At 41.7% G+C, this 21,394-nt stretch overlaps 1 protein-coding gene across 2 annotated transcripts in view; it reads right to left on the bottom strand.

Moving 5' to 3' along the window:
• Positions 1-21,394, bottom strand: part of LOC123747793 (proline-rich protein 36) — a 78,389-nt gene that overhangs the window by 5,550 nt on the left and 51,445 nt on the right. Inside the window, exons 3-8 of one of the 2 annotated variants that reach the window (XM_069334363.1) lie at positions 19,336-19,370; positions 15,129-15,341; positions 9,558-9,823; positions 8,379-8,575; positions 5,378-5,525; positions 3,236-3,304 (exon numbers count right to left, since the gene is read on the bottom strand). In XM_069334363.1, the coding sequence (XP_069190464.1) occupies positions 3,236-3,304; positions 5,378-5,525; positions 8,379-8,575; positions 9,558-9,823; positions 15,129-15,341; positions 19,336-19,370 (928 nt within the window). The remainder of the gene's footprint in view (positions 1-3,235; positions 3,305-5,377; positions 5,526-8,378; positions 8,576-9,557; positions 9,824-15,128; positions 15,342-19,335; positions 19,371-21,394) is intronic. The other variant, XM_069334364.1, reaches the window with a different exon arrangement.

Here is a 21,394-nt window from a genome sequence, read left to right on the forward strand (position 1 = left end):
GCTGTCCGATACATAATGCAAGTAAAACTACTAAAACTTTACTTATCATGGGACCCAAAATTCGGTCAGTTTTCTCAAGTGTCCAGTCACACCAACGACCCCAGGTGTAAAGTAGAGGAGTATGCAAGAAACCATTAGAAAATCTAATGCCAGCCAATTTATTTAGTAAATTCACACTGAACTTCATTTATTACTCCTATTCCATACTGTAAAAATTCTGTGTAGAAAATTGCTACTCCACAGCACACTCAACTTTCAGGCGACTTTAAATAAGAAATAAACGAGTTTTCCCATGAATGGTAAATATGTAGATGGTTTTCTATAAAGATGGGATATCGATAGCCTGTATTTAGTACTGTAGATAATAAACTCCGTCTTCAGTACTGTGGCCAAGATAATCTATCTTCAGTACTGTGGATAATATAGTCTGTTGTCTGCAACACTGTGGATAAAACAGTTTGTCGTTTGCAGTCATGTGGATAAAAAAGTCTGTCGTCTGCAGTCCTGTGGATAAAATGATCTGTCGTCTGCAGTCGGATAAAATTGTCTGCCGTTTTCAGTACTATGGACAAAAATAGTTTAACTTCAATATTGTGATCAAGATAGTATGTCGGCATTACTGTGGCCAAGTTAGTTTTATCCTTATGATAGAGTCAGGCTGTTAACAATATATAAAGGAGGGTTGTCATGCACGAGGCTATAGCTTGTGGACTGGTACCCCTCATGCACAGGGCTGCAAGTCAGAAGATTATAGGTAGTAAATAAAATAGGAACTGATTAGGAGCAGAGAGGAGGCAGCATGAAATGTAACATTGAGATTAGGGAGGAGTCAAGAGAGGAGAGGATAAAAAGGGATTGAAATAGTGATTGAGGAGGACTGTAGACAGGATTATAAGGATAGCAAAGGTTGATGAGATCAGGAGAGGAAGGATAAGGATCAGAAGGATCGAGGAAGGTCAAGATGAAAAGGGGGTCAAGAGAATCAAAGGTGGATCAAAGGGAATGAAAGAGGTCAGAAGCCTAGGGCCAGAGAGAGAGAGAGCAAAATTATATAGAATACCGGACCGATAGGACGAGGTTAAGGGAGAGGAAGCCCATACTTCAGTAAGGATAAGGATGAGCCAGGATGATGCCTAGGGATCCCCTGGATAAGGAAGAAGGGTAAGGGAGGGAGGGAGGGTAGAGAGACGCCCAGATCACTTCACAGTGCCACTCAGTGCCACAGCCGCCTGCAACGCCCCCTGCAACTGCTCTCTCTCCTGACTGAAAGAGACACGAAGGTCGCAAGCATAATGGTCCAAGTGCAAATTCCATTTCGTCAAAATAAATTGGTGGTGAGGTTCAAATACAAAGCCCCGAGGTATTTACGTGTTCTTTTACAAAATCTGTACATCTTTTTTTCAATCATAGTAGCCTTGTTTACATTTAGTAAACAATCTGAGCTCCGATACACTACAAGGTTCATGTTTGATAAGAATAATAAACGTAAGTTGTGAACTTTCTATGTGCATAAACTGTTTAATTAATGTAAACAAGGTCGCCATGATTAAGGAAAGATGCACAGGTTTCGTAAGGGGCTGGGTAAATGCTGGATGATACCTGGTTTAGGAACAGGCAATGATGTGTGTGTGATGTAAGGTGAGTAACAAGAAGATGCTCCAGGCTCATCAGTCATCACTAAACGAATATAGGGATAAAACTAATTTGAATATGTGAATCTATAATTAGCCTAATGAGCATTGCATATAATTAGCTCAGGGGTTAATTGCAGTGTGTTGTTTACATGTGTAACATTTGGATTATTCTTGTGGTGATTTGTTTGATATATATATATATATATATATATATATATATATATATATATATATATATATATATATATATATATATATATATCATATATGATATATATAGATATATAATATATATATATTGTCCTGGGGACCATTCAGGCTTGTTCGCATATATATATATATATATATATATATATATATATATATATATATATATATATATATATATATATATATATATATATATATATATATATATATATATATATATATATATATATATATATATATATATAATGTTGTTAAATATGACCGAAAAAGTAAGATTAATAATTCTAACACGAATTTTCTCAATATTTCTTAAAATATTTTCTTAAAATTCGTGTTAGAATTATTAATCTTACTTTTTCGGTCATATTTAACAACATATGTTTACAAGAAAGACTATATATATATATATATATATATATATATATATATATATATATATATATATATATATATATATATATATATATATATATATATATATATAAGATTGCAAAATATGGTAAAGATGAACCATAAATCAAAGGAGCTGCTGCTGTTGAATTCATCTTACTTGGTGACTATACAACATCTTACTTGGTGACTCATTTCTACTAACCAACAATTCATTGCAAACATGCAACGTGCAAGGTTCTAGCCATGCAACACAGTTCGGCACTCGGGAATATCAAACGACTTTACTAAGGTCCATTCCAGTGCTGGTTTCAAGCTAATTATGTGTATGAAGGTAGCTAAGTGATTGAAGCTAGCTAGGTGTTCATCCAAGTGAGGTTATAGAGTAAATGCTTCTCCTCACTTCAAGTTGTTGCAACAGTGTCACAGTCAGAGTTCCTTTTAAAGTTTTATCCCTTATTTTGTTGTTTAGTGAGGGGGAGACTGTGCATAGATACACTTAAAGATTTGTATGATTATTTTCCTTTAAAATAAAATGCTCATTTATTATCTACCCTATTATTATTATTATTATTATGCTGCTAAAGGCAATTTAACACACATATCTTTAAGAATGAGGGCACTGGCACTGGAGAGAGAGAGAGAGAGAGAGAGAGAGAGAGAGAGAGAGAGAGAGAGAGAGAGAGAGAGAGAGAGAGAGAGAGAGAGAGAGAGAGAGAGAGAGAGAGAGAGAAGAAGAAGAGAGAGAGAAGAAGAAGAGAGAGAGAAAAGGAAGAGAGAGAGAAAAGGAAGAGAGAGAGAAAAGGAAGAGAGAGAGAAAAGGGAGAGAGAGAGAGAGAGAGAGAGAGAGAGAGAGAGAGAGAGAGAGAGAGAGAGAGAGAGAGAGAGAGAGAGAGAGAGAGAGAGAGAGAGAGAGAGAGAGAGAGAGGAGGGGGGGGGGGTGACTTATGGGCCCAAATAACACACAAACACACACAAAACAACCACTGTGTGGAGGCTACCTCTTCCACTGCTAGCCCGTCGCCTCCACAGGACCCTCTCCGCCTCCACTTTGATCCACAACACAGAGTCTGAAAGCGTTACAGGAAACACAAAACGCACACATAAAAACTAAGGGAAAAGTCATACTCAAATCAATACATTCGAACATCAAAAGCCACTTTAATTTAAATTATTGCCTCCTTAAGTCTAGGAACAATATATTGATATTTACAATATACCAAATTGAAGAAAACTGAACAATAATAAAAAAGCAAAAGACCTCATGCCAATAAAATTAAAAATAAATGCATATTAACATACTAATCTACTACAAACAAAATTATATATAATAAACTTTATATACATGTAGTCTATCCCTCGTTCACAATTTCAAATACACACTATGAAAAACAAAGTGATAATTGAATTGATTTTCCATTTCACATCTAAAAAATGTTTGGTAATGTGCTAGTTTTAAGTAAAATTTATCACTGAAAGTAGTCGATAACCTAATATTTCTACCTTATATTCATCCTTGAAGGCATTTGTCATAACATTTAACATAAAATAATTAAAGATATTTAGTTCACATTCGATACTAACAGTAATGATTCTAACATTCATTTTAAACATTCAGTAAAAGAGTTATCATTCTAACGTTTGTAACTCAAGTTCATCACTGAAGATAATCATTATAACATTTCTAACCGATGTTTCAAATTGTAATTACGTTCTAAATGGTCGCTCGCTAGAGGTGGATACATATACTCCCCCCCTTGTGAGGGGACATTTATTTTATATCCACCCTTTGCGAGGGGTATAATGCAAATATTATAACCTTCACAAGAGGTGGGTACAATACACCCCTCACAAGGGATGGATATAACATGCCCCTCACAAAGGGTGAATATTTAACATACCATCAACAAGAGGTGAATTAAAAATGATTAAACATGTTACCTTGATGTCAGACGAGATATAGCACACTGAAAGGAATTTAATAATATCGAAGAACGATTCGTGGATTAAAATATATTGAGAGGAGATTTGTTTTTATCAAAATACGATATATCTAATACTTTTATTTTAATTTTTTGTTCTCTTATTTACGTGTTCTTACTGATGCCTTGCAGGTGTTACATCTTGCGTCAAATTGAGGCGCATTGTTTTTGTTAGTAGGACTTCAATATGCTTAACAGGCTTCCTATCCTTGACTATAGTGTATACCGATTAGCTTAATTAATACTTTACATTAATGTTCATTTATGTTTATGTTTATGTTCATTTAATTTATAAATAATATTGTATATTTTAATTCCAGTATAAAATTTTATATTTTATCAAGGATTTATTTTATATTTTATCAAGGATTTATTTTATATTTTATCAAGGATTTACCTTATGTTTTATCAGTACTTATTTTATATTTTACATAGAGACTGTCGGTACTGAGAGAATGTTGACACTGAGACCTGAATATTTTGAATTTTCTCAGCTCTATAACCCTTAAGTATTCTGATATAGTAAGCTGTTTGACCACACCTGCACTCGCGCGAAAAAGCACTAAGTAACCAATCCCGAACCCTCAATTATGATGTGAAAGTGATCGCCTTTCGCACCATTCTGTAGCCCTATCAAGTCGCGATAAGGGTCCAGGGCGGACCGAAACGTCGTCACATAAGGGTCAACAACGGACTAAAACATCGTCATATATGGGTCGAGGATGGATCAAAACATCGTTACATAAGGCTCCAGCGCGGACCTAAACAGCGCCACATATGGGGTCCTGAACTGACCGTAATGATGATTGCTATGGTGATTTGTAGGCCATATTAGTACCTGGAAGGGGGCGGGTGCACTAGATTGCAGGAGTCTTCCCTTTATAATATCTACTGTATAATGATATAGAACACGGAGGTTTCCAAGGTAGAGAAAGAATAGGCTTCCAGTTACCTTATTTACATGAAAAAAGTTACTAGGAGAGATGAGGAAGAAGGGATGAGGGGGGAGGGAGAGGGTCAATTGACCGTCCATGGATAGAGGCTTTCAGGATAGAGGCCTCCACTAATCCGAACTATACATATTATAGGTAGAGAGGTGGGAGGGTATGATATGTAAACAAAAAGGAGTTTTCCCAGGTCGATGAAGAGGCTTCCACCCACCTGATCTGTATATGTAATGGTGGTACGGAGGATGCCAGGAGGGCGGGTGGGTGATTACAGCAGCCTCACTCATTGACTTGGTGGAGTTGACCTCTGTAATGCCGTGTTTCATCACCACTACTGGGTACAGTTCCGGCTTGGCTGCCACCTGCCATGGGTACAGTAGCGGTCAGGCGCTCAGACAGTAATGTAACATGATACAGAAATACAGTATAATACAACAAAACTGCATAATACAGTAGCAGTAAGATGTAGATACAGTAGTAATAAGGTGTAGATGCAGTAGCAGTGAAGTATGGATACACGTAGAACCAACCGTGTAAACAACCACCCACACGTAGAACCATCCGTATAAACAACCACCCACACGTAGAACCATCCGTATAAACAACCACCCACACGTAGAACCATCCGTATAAACAACCACCCACACGTAGAACCATCCGTATAAACAACCACCCACACGTAGAACCATCCGTATAAACAACCACCCACACGTAGAACCATCCGTATAAACAACCACCCACACGTAGAACCATCCGTATAAACAACCACCCACACGTAGAACCATCCGTATAAACAACCACCCACACGTAGAACCATCCGTATAAACAACCACCCACACGTAGAACCATCCGTATAAACAACAACCCCACACATAGAACCATCCGTATAAACAACCACCCACACGTAGAACCATTCGTATAAACAACCACCCACACGTAGAACCATCCGTATAAACAACCACCCACACGTAGAACCATCCGTATAAACAACCACCCACACGTAGAACCATCCGTATAAACAATCATCCATCCGTATAAACAACCACCCCACACGTAGAACCATCCGTATAAACAACCACCCACACGTAGAACCATCCGTATAAACAATCATCCATCCGTATAAACAACCACCCCACACGTAGAACCATCCGTATAAACAACCACCCACACGTAGAACCATCCGTATAAACAACCACCCACACGTAGAACCATCCGTATAAACAACCACCCACACGTAGAACCATTCGTATAAACAACCACCCACACGTAGAACCATTCGTATAAACAACCACCCACACGTAGAACCATCCGTATAAACAACAACCCCACACATAGAACCATCCGTATAAACAACCACCCACACGTAGAACCATCCGTATAAACAACCACCCACACGTAGAACCATCCGTATAAACAACCACCCACACGTAGAACCATCCGTATAAACAACCACCCACACGTAGAACCATCCGTATAAACAACAACCCCACACGTAGAACCATCCGTATAAACAACCACCCACACGTAGAACCATCCGTATAAACAACCACCCACACATAGAACCATCCGTATAAACAACCACCCACACGTAGAACCATCCGTATAAACAACAACCCCACACGTAGAACCATCCGTATAAACAACCACCCACACGTAGAACCATCCGTATAAACAACCACCCACACGTAGAACCATCCGTATAAACAACCACCCACACATAGAACCATCCGTATAAACAACCACCCCACACGTAGAACCATCCGTATAAACAACCACCCACACGTAGAACCATCCGTATAAACAACCACCCACACGTAGAACCATCCGTATAAACAACCACCCACACGTAGAACCATCCGTATAAACAACAACCCCACACGTAGAACCATCCGTATAAACAACCACCCACACGTAGAACCATCCGTATAAACAACCACCCACACGTAGAACCATCCGTATAAACAATCATCCATCCGTATAAACAACCACCCCACACGTAGAACCATCCGTATAAACAACCACCCACACGTAGAACCATCCGTATAAACAACCACCCACACGTAGAACCATCCGTATAAACAACCACCCACACGTAGAACCATCCGTATAAACAACAACCCCACACGTAGAACCATCCGTATAAACAATCATCCATCCGTATAAACAACCACCCCACACGTAGAACCATCCGTATAAACAACCACCCACACGTAGAACCATCCGTATAAACAACCACCCACACGTAGAACCATCCGTATAAACAACCACCCACACGTAGAACCATCCGTATAAACAACCACCCACACGTAGAACCATCCGTATAAACAACCACCCACACGTAGAACCATCCGTATAAACAACCCCCCACACGTAGAACCATCCGTATAAACAACCACCCACATGCAGAACCATCATAAACAATCACACACACTTTATTGGGAAACAACTAGACAATGAAACAAAGGAATGATTTTGGAACTGACTATAACTAGACAGCAATTAATAGGTCCAACAAAAAAGCCTATCTATTTCACTAACAAGAATTTATTATTCAGATGAATACATAGTACTCGATGAATACTAACAAGGACATGAATGAAACATAATTAACAACGGTTCTGAACAAGGAACTGGTTATTCACGATGCTTCAGATGAAATACTCCATGAACAAACGGAAGGTTAGGCTTCCCTTTCAGTCAAAATACCTACCTCTTCTTACCCAAACTCCCCCTCTTTCTGTATAATAGGAACATTGATTATCTTCCCCTCTGAGCCCCGGGACCAAGCTGAGGCACGTGGAAGAACATACTCACCTCAGAGTAAGGCGGTGGAACAGCATAGGGATGTGGAAGAACATACTCACCTCAGAGTAAGGCGGTGGAGCAGCATAGGGATGTGGAAGAACATACTCACCTCAGAGTAAGGTGGTGGAGCAGCATAGGGATGTGGAAGAACATGCTCACCTCAGAGTAAGGCGGTGGAGCAGCATAGGGATGTGGAAGAACATACTCACCTCAGAGTAAGGCGGTGGAGCAAGCATAGGGATGTGGAAGAACATACTCACCTCAGAGTAAGGCGGTGGAGCAGCATAGGGATGTGGAAGAACATACTCACCTCAGAGTAAGGCGGTGGAGCAGCATAGGGATGTGGAAGAACATACTCACCTCAGAGTAAGGCGGTAGAGCAGCATAGGGATGTGGAAGAACATACTCACCTCAGAGTAAGGCGGTGGTGCAAGCATATCACACTTCCTGAGAGAATGATGGCGAGGCAAGTGGGTGGAACAGGATCGGTGAAGGCGATAGGACAGTAACGATGTCGTCTCGCTCGAAGAGGTATCGTCTGGCAGGAAATAGCGATCGTAGTAGGCATTTGGGTGCCGACGATCGTAGAAGTCATACACGCTTCGACCTGCAAAAGGAAAACAGGGGGAAAAGAATTTGTGCATTTTTAATTTCCTGAGGACCATCTAGTGGCTTCGAGAATGACAGAGAGCCCCCCCTTCTTCCAGGGGCCACCATCTCTCTATAGTCGCCTCGACGGGGACATAAAGGCGGCGGCTTGTCGAAGGTTAAACCCCCAACCTGCCCGCAGTGCCTGCTTTGCGATTGTGTAATTGTCAAGGATTGTTTACAACATGGCCAGCGGCCTAGGGGAGCGGGGGTTGTGAGAGGGTTATATGGAAGGTCATATGTTGTAATGGGGTAACCTGAGAGGAAGAGCCTTGCTGGACTTTCTTATGTTGGACATCATGAGTAATGTTCTCGAAATCTGAACGCTGGCCAGGATGTGTCAATGATCCCTGGGCTGGATGTGTCACGATCCCTGGCCTGGATGTGTCACGATCCCTGGGCTGGATGTGTCACGATCCCTGGCCTGGATGTGTCACGACCACTGGCCTGGATATGTCACGATCCCTGGCCTGGATGTGTCACGACCACTGGCCTGGATATGTCACGATCCCTGGCCTGGATGTGTCACGATCCCTGGCCTGGATGTGTCGTGATCCCTGGCCTGGATGTGTCACGATCCCTGGCCTGGATATGTCACGACCACTGGCCTGGATATGTCACGATCCCTGGGCTGGATATGTCACGATCCCTGGCCTGGATGTGTCACGACCCCTGGCCTGGATATGTCACGATCCCTGGGCTGGATATGTCACGATCCCTGGGCTGGATATGTCACGATCCCTGGGCTGGATGTGTCACGACCCCTGGCCTGGATGTATCAGAAGTTGCCCCGACCCCTGGCCAGGCTGTGTTAGCTGTCATGATGCTGGCACTGCAGATTTAGGAACTGGTCTAATGTATGTTGGTGCTGGACATTTACGATTTGATCTAACGAATGTTGCGTATAGTGTATGTATATATAAGTGTGGGGCGCCACCTACCTGCCAACATGGCGTCGTAGAAATGTTGCTCCAGGGGGTCAAAAGAAGGCCTAGCTGCCTCGCTGTAGGGCGGCGGGGCCGGATAGGGAGTGGGCGGCAGGAAGGGCAAGGGCGGACCGTACATGGGCGTGTCGTCTGAGGGCGTAGGCGTAGTGTATGCGTGGGCGTGCCCGAGAGTTTGGGAGGCTGAGGATTCGTATATCTTCCTCCTCCGCCAGTAGCCGCAGCCAGCCAGGCACGACACCACCAGCAGCGCCACACTCACCCTGACGGACACAACACCAACTAACAATTTTAAAATGTCACTCGAAAAAAAAGACTCGCTTCATGCAGGTCGGCGTTCAATCCCCGACCGTCTAAGTGGTTGGGCACCATTCCTTACCCCCGGTACATTCCAAATTCTTATCCTGTCCCCTTCCAATGTGTTATATAGTCGAAATGGCTTGGTACTTTTCCCCTAATAATTCCCCCCCCTCGAAAACGTTCCCGTTTAATTTTAAGATAAAAAAAGAGAATCTTACCATATGTAGTATTCACGTGGCGTTTGACAACACCGCCATGTTGCCGATCTCGAACGACAAACAAAGATTTCTCCTACACACACACTAAAAAATTAAAATGTCTGACACTCTTGGTGTGCAAAACGTCGCAAAATATCTTTTATATGTCATCTCAGTTTATAGAAAACGGTCCGTTGAAACCGATCTTCAAACGACAATTCAGTCGTCTCCACCTGCCCTTAACTACACAACCTGTCCTCAGGCCAGGCTCGTCCCAACTCTATTATTTTCAGATATATTAATATTATTATATATTAGGATTTGGTTATAGGTAAGTCACAAAAAGCTAGAGCCCCACTCCTGTGCCAGGTAAGTCCACTACGGGCTCGCCATAGCCCGTGCTACTTGGAACTTTTTGTTCAGAGGAGCTGAATCTAAAACAATAAACAGGTAGGTCAACATTAGGCTAGATTAGATGTTGAGGTTCTGTTGGCATTTATTTGTATTTGCTGCACGCGGACGGAGCCTTTAAAGAGGTGTGACTCGAACGAGAATGTCTGTGAAGTGAAGCAATATTCGGGGAAAAGATCAAAGGCTCTTCAATTGTGAATCGTATAAGTGTTTTTTTTATTCCTAAACAGGGAATTTGGCGGCTAGATTGATGAGTATTGGGGAACTGTTTTAGAGAACTGGCTGCTAACTGCACACCCAAAGGGTTTAAAGGACGTGATTCGAACAGAGGAAGCGTACAAAGTACTTTTCGAATATGGGTACTGATCCAAAATAATTCTGGTTAAAGGCAGGATTCCAGGAGCTGTAATTTAATATAGCATCACTCAAACCTGATTACGGTCTTCCTTTTCGTCACATTAACTAACACATCAAGTTTGGCGATTCTTGTATCAAACATGTGGATATGTCCATGCTATGTCTGAATTTACCTGAGGGCCACCATATTTAGTGGCCTCGAAAGGAACAGAAAGCCGGCGGCTTGTCAATGTTCCCTCTCATTATTCCTTTAGATGTTTTACAACAGAACTTTAAATTGAAGTATTTGTTTACCATTTGTTTACCCCCCAACAAATATTTTCTGTCCTTCATTGTGGTTTGTTGAGCTTCTTGTGTTACATTAGACCTTATAAAGATGTGCTCTGATACCTGGTTGATGGGGTTCTGGGAGTTCTTATACTCCACAAGCCCGGCCCGAGGCCAGGCTTGACTTGTGAGAGTTTGGTCCACCAGGCTGTTGCTTGGAGCGTCCCGCAGGCCCACATACCCACCACAGCCCGGTTGGTCCGGCACTCCTTGGAGAAAACTATCTAGTTTTCTCTTGAAGATGTCCACGGTTGTTCCGGCAATTTTCTGGATTAGCATCATTCAACATGTTCAGCATTTTGCTCTCGACATCAGCCTTATCATGTCAGGTTTGTAGTGTTGCTAGTCCTGAGGCCCTCAGCTGTTCCTAGTATGAGAGTCTACTTAGTTTCGGGATGATTTTTATCACTCTGTGTTGAATTTTCTCCAAAACAAGTACAGTACGTACAAATCCACAAGAGCCGTGACGAGGAGAGGCTACAGGATCCAGTAAGTTCAGCAGAACTTCGGTTTCAACTCTTTTTAACCCTGTTGTAGCTCAGTCGATTAAGGCAGTGTCTGGGATGCTCCCGGATGCAGGTTCAAAGCCTCGTCACGGCCCTTGTGGATTTGTTCATTTGATGCATCACGTTAGTGTGATCTCTGTGTGTAAGTACAGTATGTCCTTCTGAAGATGAGGTCTCCATGCTTGGATACAGTAACCCAGATTAGGGCGCACCAGAGATTCGTGCAGTTGAATAACCTCTTTCTTTCATTCGAAATCAAATGTTCCTTTGATTATTCATAGGGTGTGGTTTACATTTGTTTTCCTGCGACTGTAATCTCTATAGTTGTGATGGGTACCGTTATGCTCTACATGGAAGGTCTTGCCATTTGTGGAGCTCATGTAGATCGTTTGGTAAGGGCCTCAAGATCGTTTTTGCTTCCCATTTTATCATAGATCTTAGTGTCACCTGCAAATTTGATGATGATTTGTTTGTATTATTCTCATCCATATTTTATAACAAAAAAAGGGTTGGCCCCAAGATAGAATTTTGTGCTACCCACTCACTACATTTTTCCAGATTAATTTGTATTTAGAACGACACTTTGTTTTCTTTGTTTTAACCATTGTTTTATCCATTCCAGTACTTTACCATTTATTTCATGTGCTTATATTTTTCTTCTCATTCAGTTACCTTATTAAAAGATTTAGCGAAGTCTATTTACAATACGTATACTGGAAGCCAAAGCTTATGTCTGAACAGCTGGTTTCTATTTCCAAAAAAGTGAGCAGGTAGGTTAGGCAAGATTTTTTGTTTGTGAACAAAACCATGTGAGAATGGTTCCCTCCCGAAGGATTCTCTCCACGAGTTTGCAGATATGTGAGATTAGGCTATGGGTCGATTGTTTGCTGCTGAACCTGATTCACTTTTCTTGAAGATAAGGTGACATTTGCATATTTTCAATCAAGGGGAACTTTACCTTTGTATAAATAATTTCTAAATAGAGTTTCAGTGGTGAACACAGTTCATCGGTCATTTTACGATTTAGGATTGAATCCCATCCAGAACTGGGGCATTAGATTTCTTTAACTTTGTCAATGCTCTTCCAGATAGTTTCGCACATAATACGGATTTCATCCCACCCTCACTCATTCTTTTCTGCTTCATATATTTGAGTGAATCTTGTGATGCTGCCTAACCTTTCCAGCGTGACCACTGATGTTAAGTATTCATTCAGAGTGTAGACTGACCTTATATTATTGATTGAAGCTTGCTTGGTCTCAGCCTTCAAGCCTTCTATCGAACCTTTCGTTTTGCTCGTTATTTAGGCCTAAAAGGACTTTGAATTATTGTTAATATTTTAGCAAGCATTTTTTAATAGTTTCCTTTGGCTGATCTGACTTAATTGGTAGTGTAATTAGATGATATTTTGTATACATCACAAAATACTTCTTCCTGAGATGGTGTTTAGTTACTAAAGCTCCCTCTACCACTTGGCATCGATCTAGTTCTTTTTTTATTTCCTCTCTTCATTGGCACATATTTTTGAACAAGTTCAATGATAACCTTAATGAAATTCTACCATGATACGTCTATATATTGATATATTAGGAGGAGGTATTTAGTAATTTCTCACTCACACTGTGATAGTCTTTCTAGCAGGCAGTCAAAGATGTTATAGTCCTGGACCCTTAGTATGGATTTCTGGAATTGTAATCCATCTCAGGATATAGTTCACATGATATGGATAGCTTCTCTCCTGACTGTATTTAATCCATCATGCTCTCTTCTGATATTAGCCCAAGATCTATAATGCTGTAATCTCGGGAGGGCTTTGCCACATTTTGTATGGGAAAAGCGTCATGTCAAGAATATGCAGACGAATATGCTCTCTATTAGCGATATTAGACTTACCAAAATCTATTGTCTCATGGTTATAATCTCCCATTGTAAGATCTTGGACTTCAGCTGCAACTTACGCAAATCGGTAACTTTCTCTGCTATTGCTGTGTCTGCCCTAAAGTATTCTCACACTGTCATTTTTCTCCTATTTTGCGTTCTTACATTGCGGTATGAAGAATCTGAGCGTCCAATGATTGTTTAATTCCTCATTGTTAGTTGCTATCAAGTCCTCTTTTATACATAGGTCGACACCTGCTCTTGTTGTTGTTGTGTTCTTACTGAAAGGCGGACGGTACCCTTGAAGGTGAAAATCTCCTTCAATGATGTCTTCATGGCCCCATGTTGCGCTGATCCCAGGCGTCGAGATTCTGAACCTTATTGTATGCAAACAATACGTCAACTTTATCTTATTGTACGCAGACAATGCGTCAAAATTTACCTCATTGTATGTACACAATGAACCAAATTTACTTTCAGGGATTCTGATACGTGCGCAGAACCTACTTAATTTTTTGACATTGTTGCCCGGAGGCTTAGAGATTGCACCTCCTCTCTGTACATGAAATATTTTACACAGCTACACTCTGAAATCAAATTATCTTAATAAATATACATAAGAAATCATTAACGTATATATATCAATAGAAATCTGGTTGTATGAATTGTTCACTTCAGCGATGGTACAGTGGTATAGTACGCGGCCGTAAGGCAAGGTTAATTTGATGTTTCTTGATCAATATTTTGTACATTGTCCTTTTGGGTTTGAGTCTGCTTGTTGTAGGAGATGTTGAGAGTCAGTTCTCCCTTACTGAGAAGAGGGGAGATATCTTGATCACCTTCCCTCGTCTTATCTTCTTGAGGTAATCTTGAGATGATTTCGGGGCTTTAGTGTCCCCGCGGCCTGGTCCTCGACCAGGCCTCCACCCCCAGGAAGCAGCCCGTGACAGCTGACTAACACCCAGGTACCTATTTTACTGCTAGGTAACAGGGGCATAGGGTGAAAGAAACTCTGCCCATTGTTTCTCGCCGGCGCCTGGGATCGAACCCAAGACCACAGGATCACAAGTCCCGCGTGCTGTCCGCTCGGCAGAACGGCTCCCCCTTTGAAATTGTCAGTTGAAGATTGTTTCTCAACTTACAATTTGTTGTAATTTTTTACTGTTTCAGTGCGAAGTCTGGGGGATAAATATATGTTGTTATGCCCATCCAGTTCTCTAAGGATTTAGCGTATTTATTTACCTGAATTTACCTAAGAGCCAAACGAACACTAGTGGCCTCGACGAAGACAGGAAGCCGGCGGCTTGTCGAAAGTCTACCCATTTGCTTTGATGAACTTTTCCAGTTGTACTTTAAAAGGTATTAAAGTTTTGGCAGTTGCGGGTAGGCGGTTCCATGTTTTTTTCAACCCTGTGGGTGAAAAAGCATTTTCTCTTCTCGAATGTATTCCTTTGAGTTCTGGGTTGGGATCAAGTTTTGGTAACCGGTTTGGCTATAAAATGCCATATACCTCTGTATTTATTTCTGCGTGACCTATAGAATACTGTAAATATTTAAATAAAGTTAAATTAATCATCTGTCAATATACTCACCAGAAGTACCAGTTTGCCCAGAGAGGTAGAACATGGGGGTAAATGGGCGGAGTTTGCACTGGCGGCAGAGCTTGATGATTGGTGTTCCGCGGCGGGGGCGGGGCCTGGGGCGGGGGCGGAAGCTGGTGATTGGTGTTCCGGGGCGAAGGCGGGGCTTGTGGCGGCCAGGGCCGTTCCGGGGTATCACAACATCCCCCAGGCCGGTCCTTACAGCTGATGTAACCAAAACACAACATCAGAAAACATTCACACAAGTGAATTATCGTCAATATCTATAAAATAATCTATATAATCTATAAAATAAAATGCACATAACTACCCCTCAGTATGACAACTGCCTCAAGGCATTTTCCAACTACCGAACAATATCAAATTGTTTTAATTAATTATTACGAAATGATGTGAGAATTACCTTCGCGACATCAAAACTACCTAATAGTTGATGGAAATATACGTGGAATTTCATATTACATGATACCTGTAGTATAAGACAAATATATCAACTACATCAAGATATCAAATATGGCAACTACCTTATGATATCAAATATGGCAACTCACTCAAGATATCAAATATGGCAACTACCTCATGCTATCAAATATGGCAAACAAACTCAATATATAAAATATGGCAACTAACTCAATATATCAAATATGGCAACTACATCAAGACGTAAAATATGGCAACTACCTTAAGATATTAAATATGGTAACTACATTAAGATATCAAATATGACAACTACCTCTGGATATCAAATATGACAACTACATTAAGATATCAAATATGGCAACTACCTCAAGATATCAAATATGGCAACTACCTCAAGATATCAAATAGAGCAACTACTTAACATATCAAATATTGCAACACCATCAGGACATCAAACAATATGGCAACTGCCTCAAGATATCAAATATGGCAACTACCTCAGAATATCAAAATATATAGCAATTACCTTAAGATATCACTATATCCATTATATAAAGATATCAAACAATACGTCAACAACACAATTAACCCAATCCCGATATCACACATTGCGGCAACTATGCCATGGGAACATTTATAAATATCTAGTGATATCGTCACTACTCATAAGACAACCGAGTGGTCCCGGGTTCGATTCCTGGGCAGGACGAAACGAATGGACACTTTCCTTTGAATCTGGTGCCTCTGTTCACCTAACAGTAAATAAGTACCCGGGAGTTAGTCAGGTGTTGTGGAGCTGCTGCATGTGTTGGTCTATCAGGTTTCAACTCCTCGACAATTGGAAACATATTCATTCTTTACACAAAATAAATGATTCCACTCACAATAAAACAGATTTGTGTGTGTGTGTGTGTGTGTGTGTGTGTGTGTGTGTGTGTGTGTGTGTGTGTGTGTGTGTGTGTGTGGATTGTGTGTGTGTGTGGATTGTGTGTGTGTGTGGATTGTGTGTGTGTGTGTGTGTGTGTGTGTGTGTGTGTGTGTGTGTGTGTGTGTGTGTGTGTGTGTGTGTGTGTGTGTGTGTGGGGATTGTGTGTGTGTGTGTGTGTGTGTGTGTGTGTGTGTGTGTGTGTGTGTGTGTGTGTGTGTGTGTGTGTGTGTGTGTGTGTGTGTGTGTGGATTGTGTGTGTGTGTGGATTGTGTGTGTGTGTGGGGATTGTGTGTGTGTGTGTGTGTGTGTGTGTGTGTGTGTGTGTGTGTGTGTGTGTGTGTGTGTGTGTGGATTGTGTGTGTGTGTGGATTGTGTGTGTGTGTGGGGATTGTGTGTGTGTGTGTGTGTGTGTGTGTGTGTGTGTGTGTGTGTGTGTGTGTGTGTGTGTGTGTGTGTGTGTGTGTGTGTGTGTGTGGATTGTGTGTGTGTGTGGGGATTGTGTGTGTGTGTGTGTGTGTGTGTGTGTGTGTGTGTGTGTGTGTGTGTGTGTGTGTGTGTGTGTGTACTCACCTAATTGTACTCACCTAATTGTGCTTGCGGGGGTTGAGCTCTGGCTCTTTGGTCCCGCCTCTCAACCGTCAATCAACTAATGTACAGGTTACTGAGCCTACTGGGCTCTATCATATCTATACTTAAAGCTGTGTATGGAGTCAGCCTCCACCACATCACTTCCTAATGCATTCCATTTGTCTACTACTCTGACACTGAAAAAATTGTTTCTAACGTCTCTCTGGCTCATTTGGGCACTCAATTTCCACCTGTGTTCCCTAGTGCGTGTGCCCCTTGTGTTAAAAAGTCTTTATCTACCCTATCAATTCCTCTAAGAATCTTGTATGTGGTGATCATGTCCCCTCTAACACCTTCTGTCTCCCAGTGACGTGAGGTTTAATTCCCGTAGTCTCTCCTCGTAGCTCATACCCCTCAGTTCGGGTAATAGTCTGGTGGCAAACCTTTGAACCTTTTCCAGTTTAGTTTTATGCCTGACTAGATATGGACTCCATGCTGGAGCCGCATATTCCAGGATTGGTCTGACATATGTGGTATATAATGTTCTGAAAGATTCCTTACACAAGTTTCTAAAGGCCGTTCTTATGTTAGCCAACCTGGCATATGCCGCTGATGTTATCCTCTTGATATGAGCTTCAGGGGACAGGTCTGGCATGATATCAACCCCTAGGTCTTTCTCTCTCTCTGACTCTTGAAGTATTTCATCTTCCAAATGATACCTTGTATCTGGTCTCTTGCTCCCTACACCTATCTTCATTACATTTCATTTTCTTGGGTTAAACTCTAATAACCATTTGTTCGACCATTCCTGCAGTTTGTCCAGGTCTTCTTGAAGCCTCAAGCTGTCCTCCTCTGTCTTAATCCTTCTCATAATTTTGGCGTCATCAGCAAACATTGAGTCTATACCCTATGGGAGATCATTTACGAATATCAGAAACAGGATAGATTCGAGTACAGAGCCCTGTGGGACTCCACTGGTGACTTCACCCCAATCTGAGGTCTCACCCCTCACTGTAACTCTCTGCTTCCTATTGCTTAGGTACTCCCTTATCCACTGGAGCGCCCTACCAGTTACTCCTGCCTGTTTCTCCAGCTTATGCATCAACCTTTTATGGGGTACTGTGTCAAAGGCTTTCCGACAGTCCAAAAAAATTCAGTCCGCCCATCGTTCTCTTTCTTGCTTAATCTTTGTCACCTGATCGTAGAATTCTATTAAGCCTGTAAAGCAAGATTTACCTTCCCTGAACCCATGTTGATGAGTTGTCACGAAGTCTCTTCTCTCCAGATGTGTAACTAGGTTTTCTCTCACGATCTTCACCATAACCTTGCATAGTATCCAACCCGTCCTCTTAAAAATAACGTCGCTTTTCGCTGGTATGCGCGCTATGAACAAAAATGGACGTAATTTGAAATGAAATCGACTCACAAAAGTGACGTGCTGTCCCGTTTTCTGTTTGAGTCGTCCGGCTTACTCGGTAAGGTTAGGAGAGGAAACTTTCAATTAACGTTTTTCATAACGTTTTGAAACTTATGAGAATTTCCAACCAACCTAACCTATCAGAGCACCCTCAACTTACTGTTGTTGAAAAAAAAAATCCAAATTTATTTTAATTTTTTCTTATTTTCAAATTACGTCCACTTTCGGCCATACGGGCAAACGGGCAAAAACGACGTTATTTTTAAGAGGACAGGTTGATAAGTGTGTGTGTGATTGTGTGTGTTTGTTTGTGTGTGTTTGTTTGTGTGTGTTTGTTTGTGTGTGTGTATTCACCTAGTTGTATTCACCTAGTTGTGCTTGCAGGGGTTGAGCTCTACTCTTTCGGCCCACCTCTCAACTGTCAATCAACTGTTTCTACTACTACTACATTTTTTTCCCCACACCACACACACCCCAGGAAGAAGCCCGTGACAGCTGACTAACTCCCAGGTACCTATTTACTGCTAGGTAACAGGGACATAGGGTGAAAGAAACTCTGCCCATCGATTCTCGCCGGCGCCCGGGATCGAACCCGGGACCACAGGATCACATGTCTAGCGAGATGTTCGCTCGGCCACCAGCTCCCAAGGGTGGGGGGAGAAGCGTGTGTGTGTGCGTGTGTGAGAGCGAGAGAGAGAGAGAGAGAGAGAGAGAGAGAGAGAGAGAGAGAGAGAGAGAGAGAGAGAGAGAGAGAGAGAGAGAGAGAGAGAGAGAGAGAGAGACAGAGAGAGAGAGAGAGACAGAGAGAGAGACAGAGACAGAGACAGACAGAGAGACATAGAGACATCAAATACCTGTCTACTTACTACATCTGGCCGACATCACAAGGCTCCGAAGTCACCTGTAGGAAGAAGCACAGGTGGGTACAGGTGTACTCATAACTAAATGTACACTGTTATACAGATGTACACTACACACTACATATCCACTTGAATACAAGTAAAACAAGTGAACAAGATTATATTATATATATATATATATATATATATATATATATATATATATATATATATATATATATATATATATATATATATATATATATATATATATATATATGTCGTACCTAGTAGCCAGAACTCACTTTTCAGCCTACTATGCAAGGCCCGATTTGCCTAATAAGCCAAGTTTTCATGAATTAATTGTTTTTCGACTACTTAACCTACCTAACCTAACCTAACCTACCTTTTTCGGCTACCTAACCTAACCTAACCTATAAAGATAGATTAGGTTAGGTTAGGTAGGGTTGGTTAGGTTCGGTCATATATCTACGTTAATTTTAACTCAAATAAAAAAAATTGACCTCATACATAATGAAATGGGTAGCTTTATCATTCCATAAGAAAATAATTAGAGAAAATATATTAATTCAGGAAAACTTGGCTTATTAGGCAAATCGGGCCTTGTATAGTAGGCTGAGAAGTGCGTTCTGGCTACTAGGTACGACATATATATATATATATATATATATATATATATATATATATATATATATATATATATATATATATATATATATTTTTTTTATTATATGGAAGGGAGTACCACCTCTAGCTGGAAGAAGGGGGACCCATAGCCTCGGAGGAAACCACGCATAACGCATTAGAGGGAATGTTTAGATCCCCTCCAATACAGTTTCTGTGTGCTTTTCTCCTACCACCCCCTTCCTTAAATATTTTTTGTGCTTTATTATGCATTTGATGGTTACAAGATATACATGGGTTGTTACAAAAATAATAATGCAAAAAGGTGCTTAAAGGTTATGGATCTCTTGAAAAACACAACAATGGGAAACATTGATGAATGTCACAGACGGGTTCGATCATTGTTGCAAGTCAAACACTTCTTCGAATTCCTCTGAAGTTGGACTAGTGCCCAAGACGCAACAGGCATTTCCCCTCTGAATCGCAACACTGAGGCGCTGGAACAAGAAACTTTTTGCTCTCTGGTCTTTTGTAGCGCTGATCAATTTGTCCCCCAATTCCTTCAGGAACTTCAATGCACATTTTCCTCACGAACCGAGGGTCTCCGAGCCGATCGGAACAAAGCTGTAGCAGTGTGCTAGACCTCTGTATTTAATAATTTTCTGCGATTCCCTGAAAGAAGCAGCACCACCGCTTTCACGTGTGCTGTAGTGGAGGTAGGTACTGGCCAGTGTGGCAGCGCACGTGTAGTCAAATACCACTTGCTTACCATCCTTCCAAGGTAGCAAGGTGACCCCATCAGGGCGCTTCTGAGGGTCGTTAGGTCTGGATAAGTGTGGTTCTCTTTGTGCCGGGCAGCGGGCTGTGGCGAGGCTCCTCTTGATGATGTCGTTGACTTCTTCATGTCTTGCGATTTTACCCTGTGATTTACGACATACCAGACCATGATGACCATATTGGTCTGCCATCGCAGTTCCGCAGATGCACCTATGTTCGGTGAGGATGGGGGCGGCAAGGCGAAGGGCAACTCCAATGCGGAGAGCGTCATGACTGAGGCGAGTTCCCAGGGCTGCATTGGGCACAGCAAATAAAAAATCCCCTGCGTGGGGTGCTGTTACCGCTAGGAGGCGGGCTTTGTTTTCAGCATCAGCGTTGTCAATCATTGCTGTGACAGTCTTTTCCATTATGGGGCTATCCCAGTGGGCCTGCTTGTGGTCTTTTGGGACTTGTGGTCGGGGTTGAGGGTGTGCAATGGTGTCCCATTGTCTGGCTGCTTCGATGAACGTTTGATCATGAGTTCCCGCTGTCTCTCTCATACGCTCTGGTAGGATCTGCCCTACCAATTCGTTGGCTGCTGTACATGAGGATAAGAATGCTGGAAGTGCTACCTCAGTTGCCTTTCGTATGCCTATCCCTCCAAATCTCACTGGTAGTGTTGCTT

This window comes from Procambarus clarkii, chromosome 31, assembly GCF_040958095.1.
Source record: "Procambarus clarkii isolate CNS0578487 chromosome 31, FALCON_Pclarkii_2.0, whole genome shotgun sequence".
Taxonomy (NCBI): Eukaryota; Metazoa; Arthropoda; class Malacostraca; order Decapoda; family Cambaridae; genus Procambarus; species Procambarus clarkii.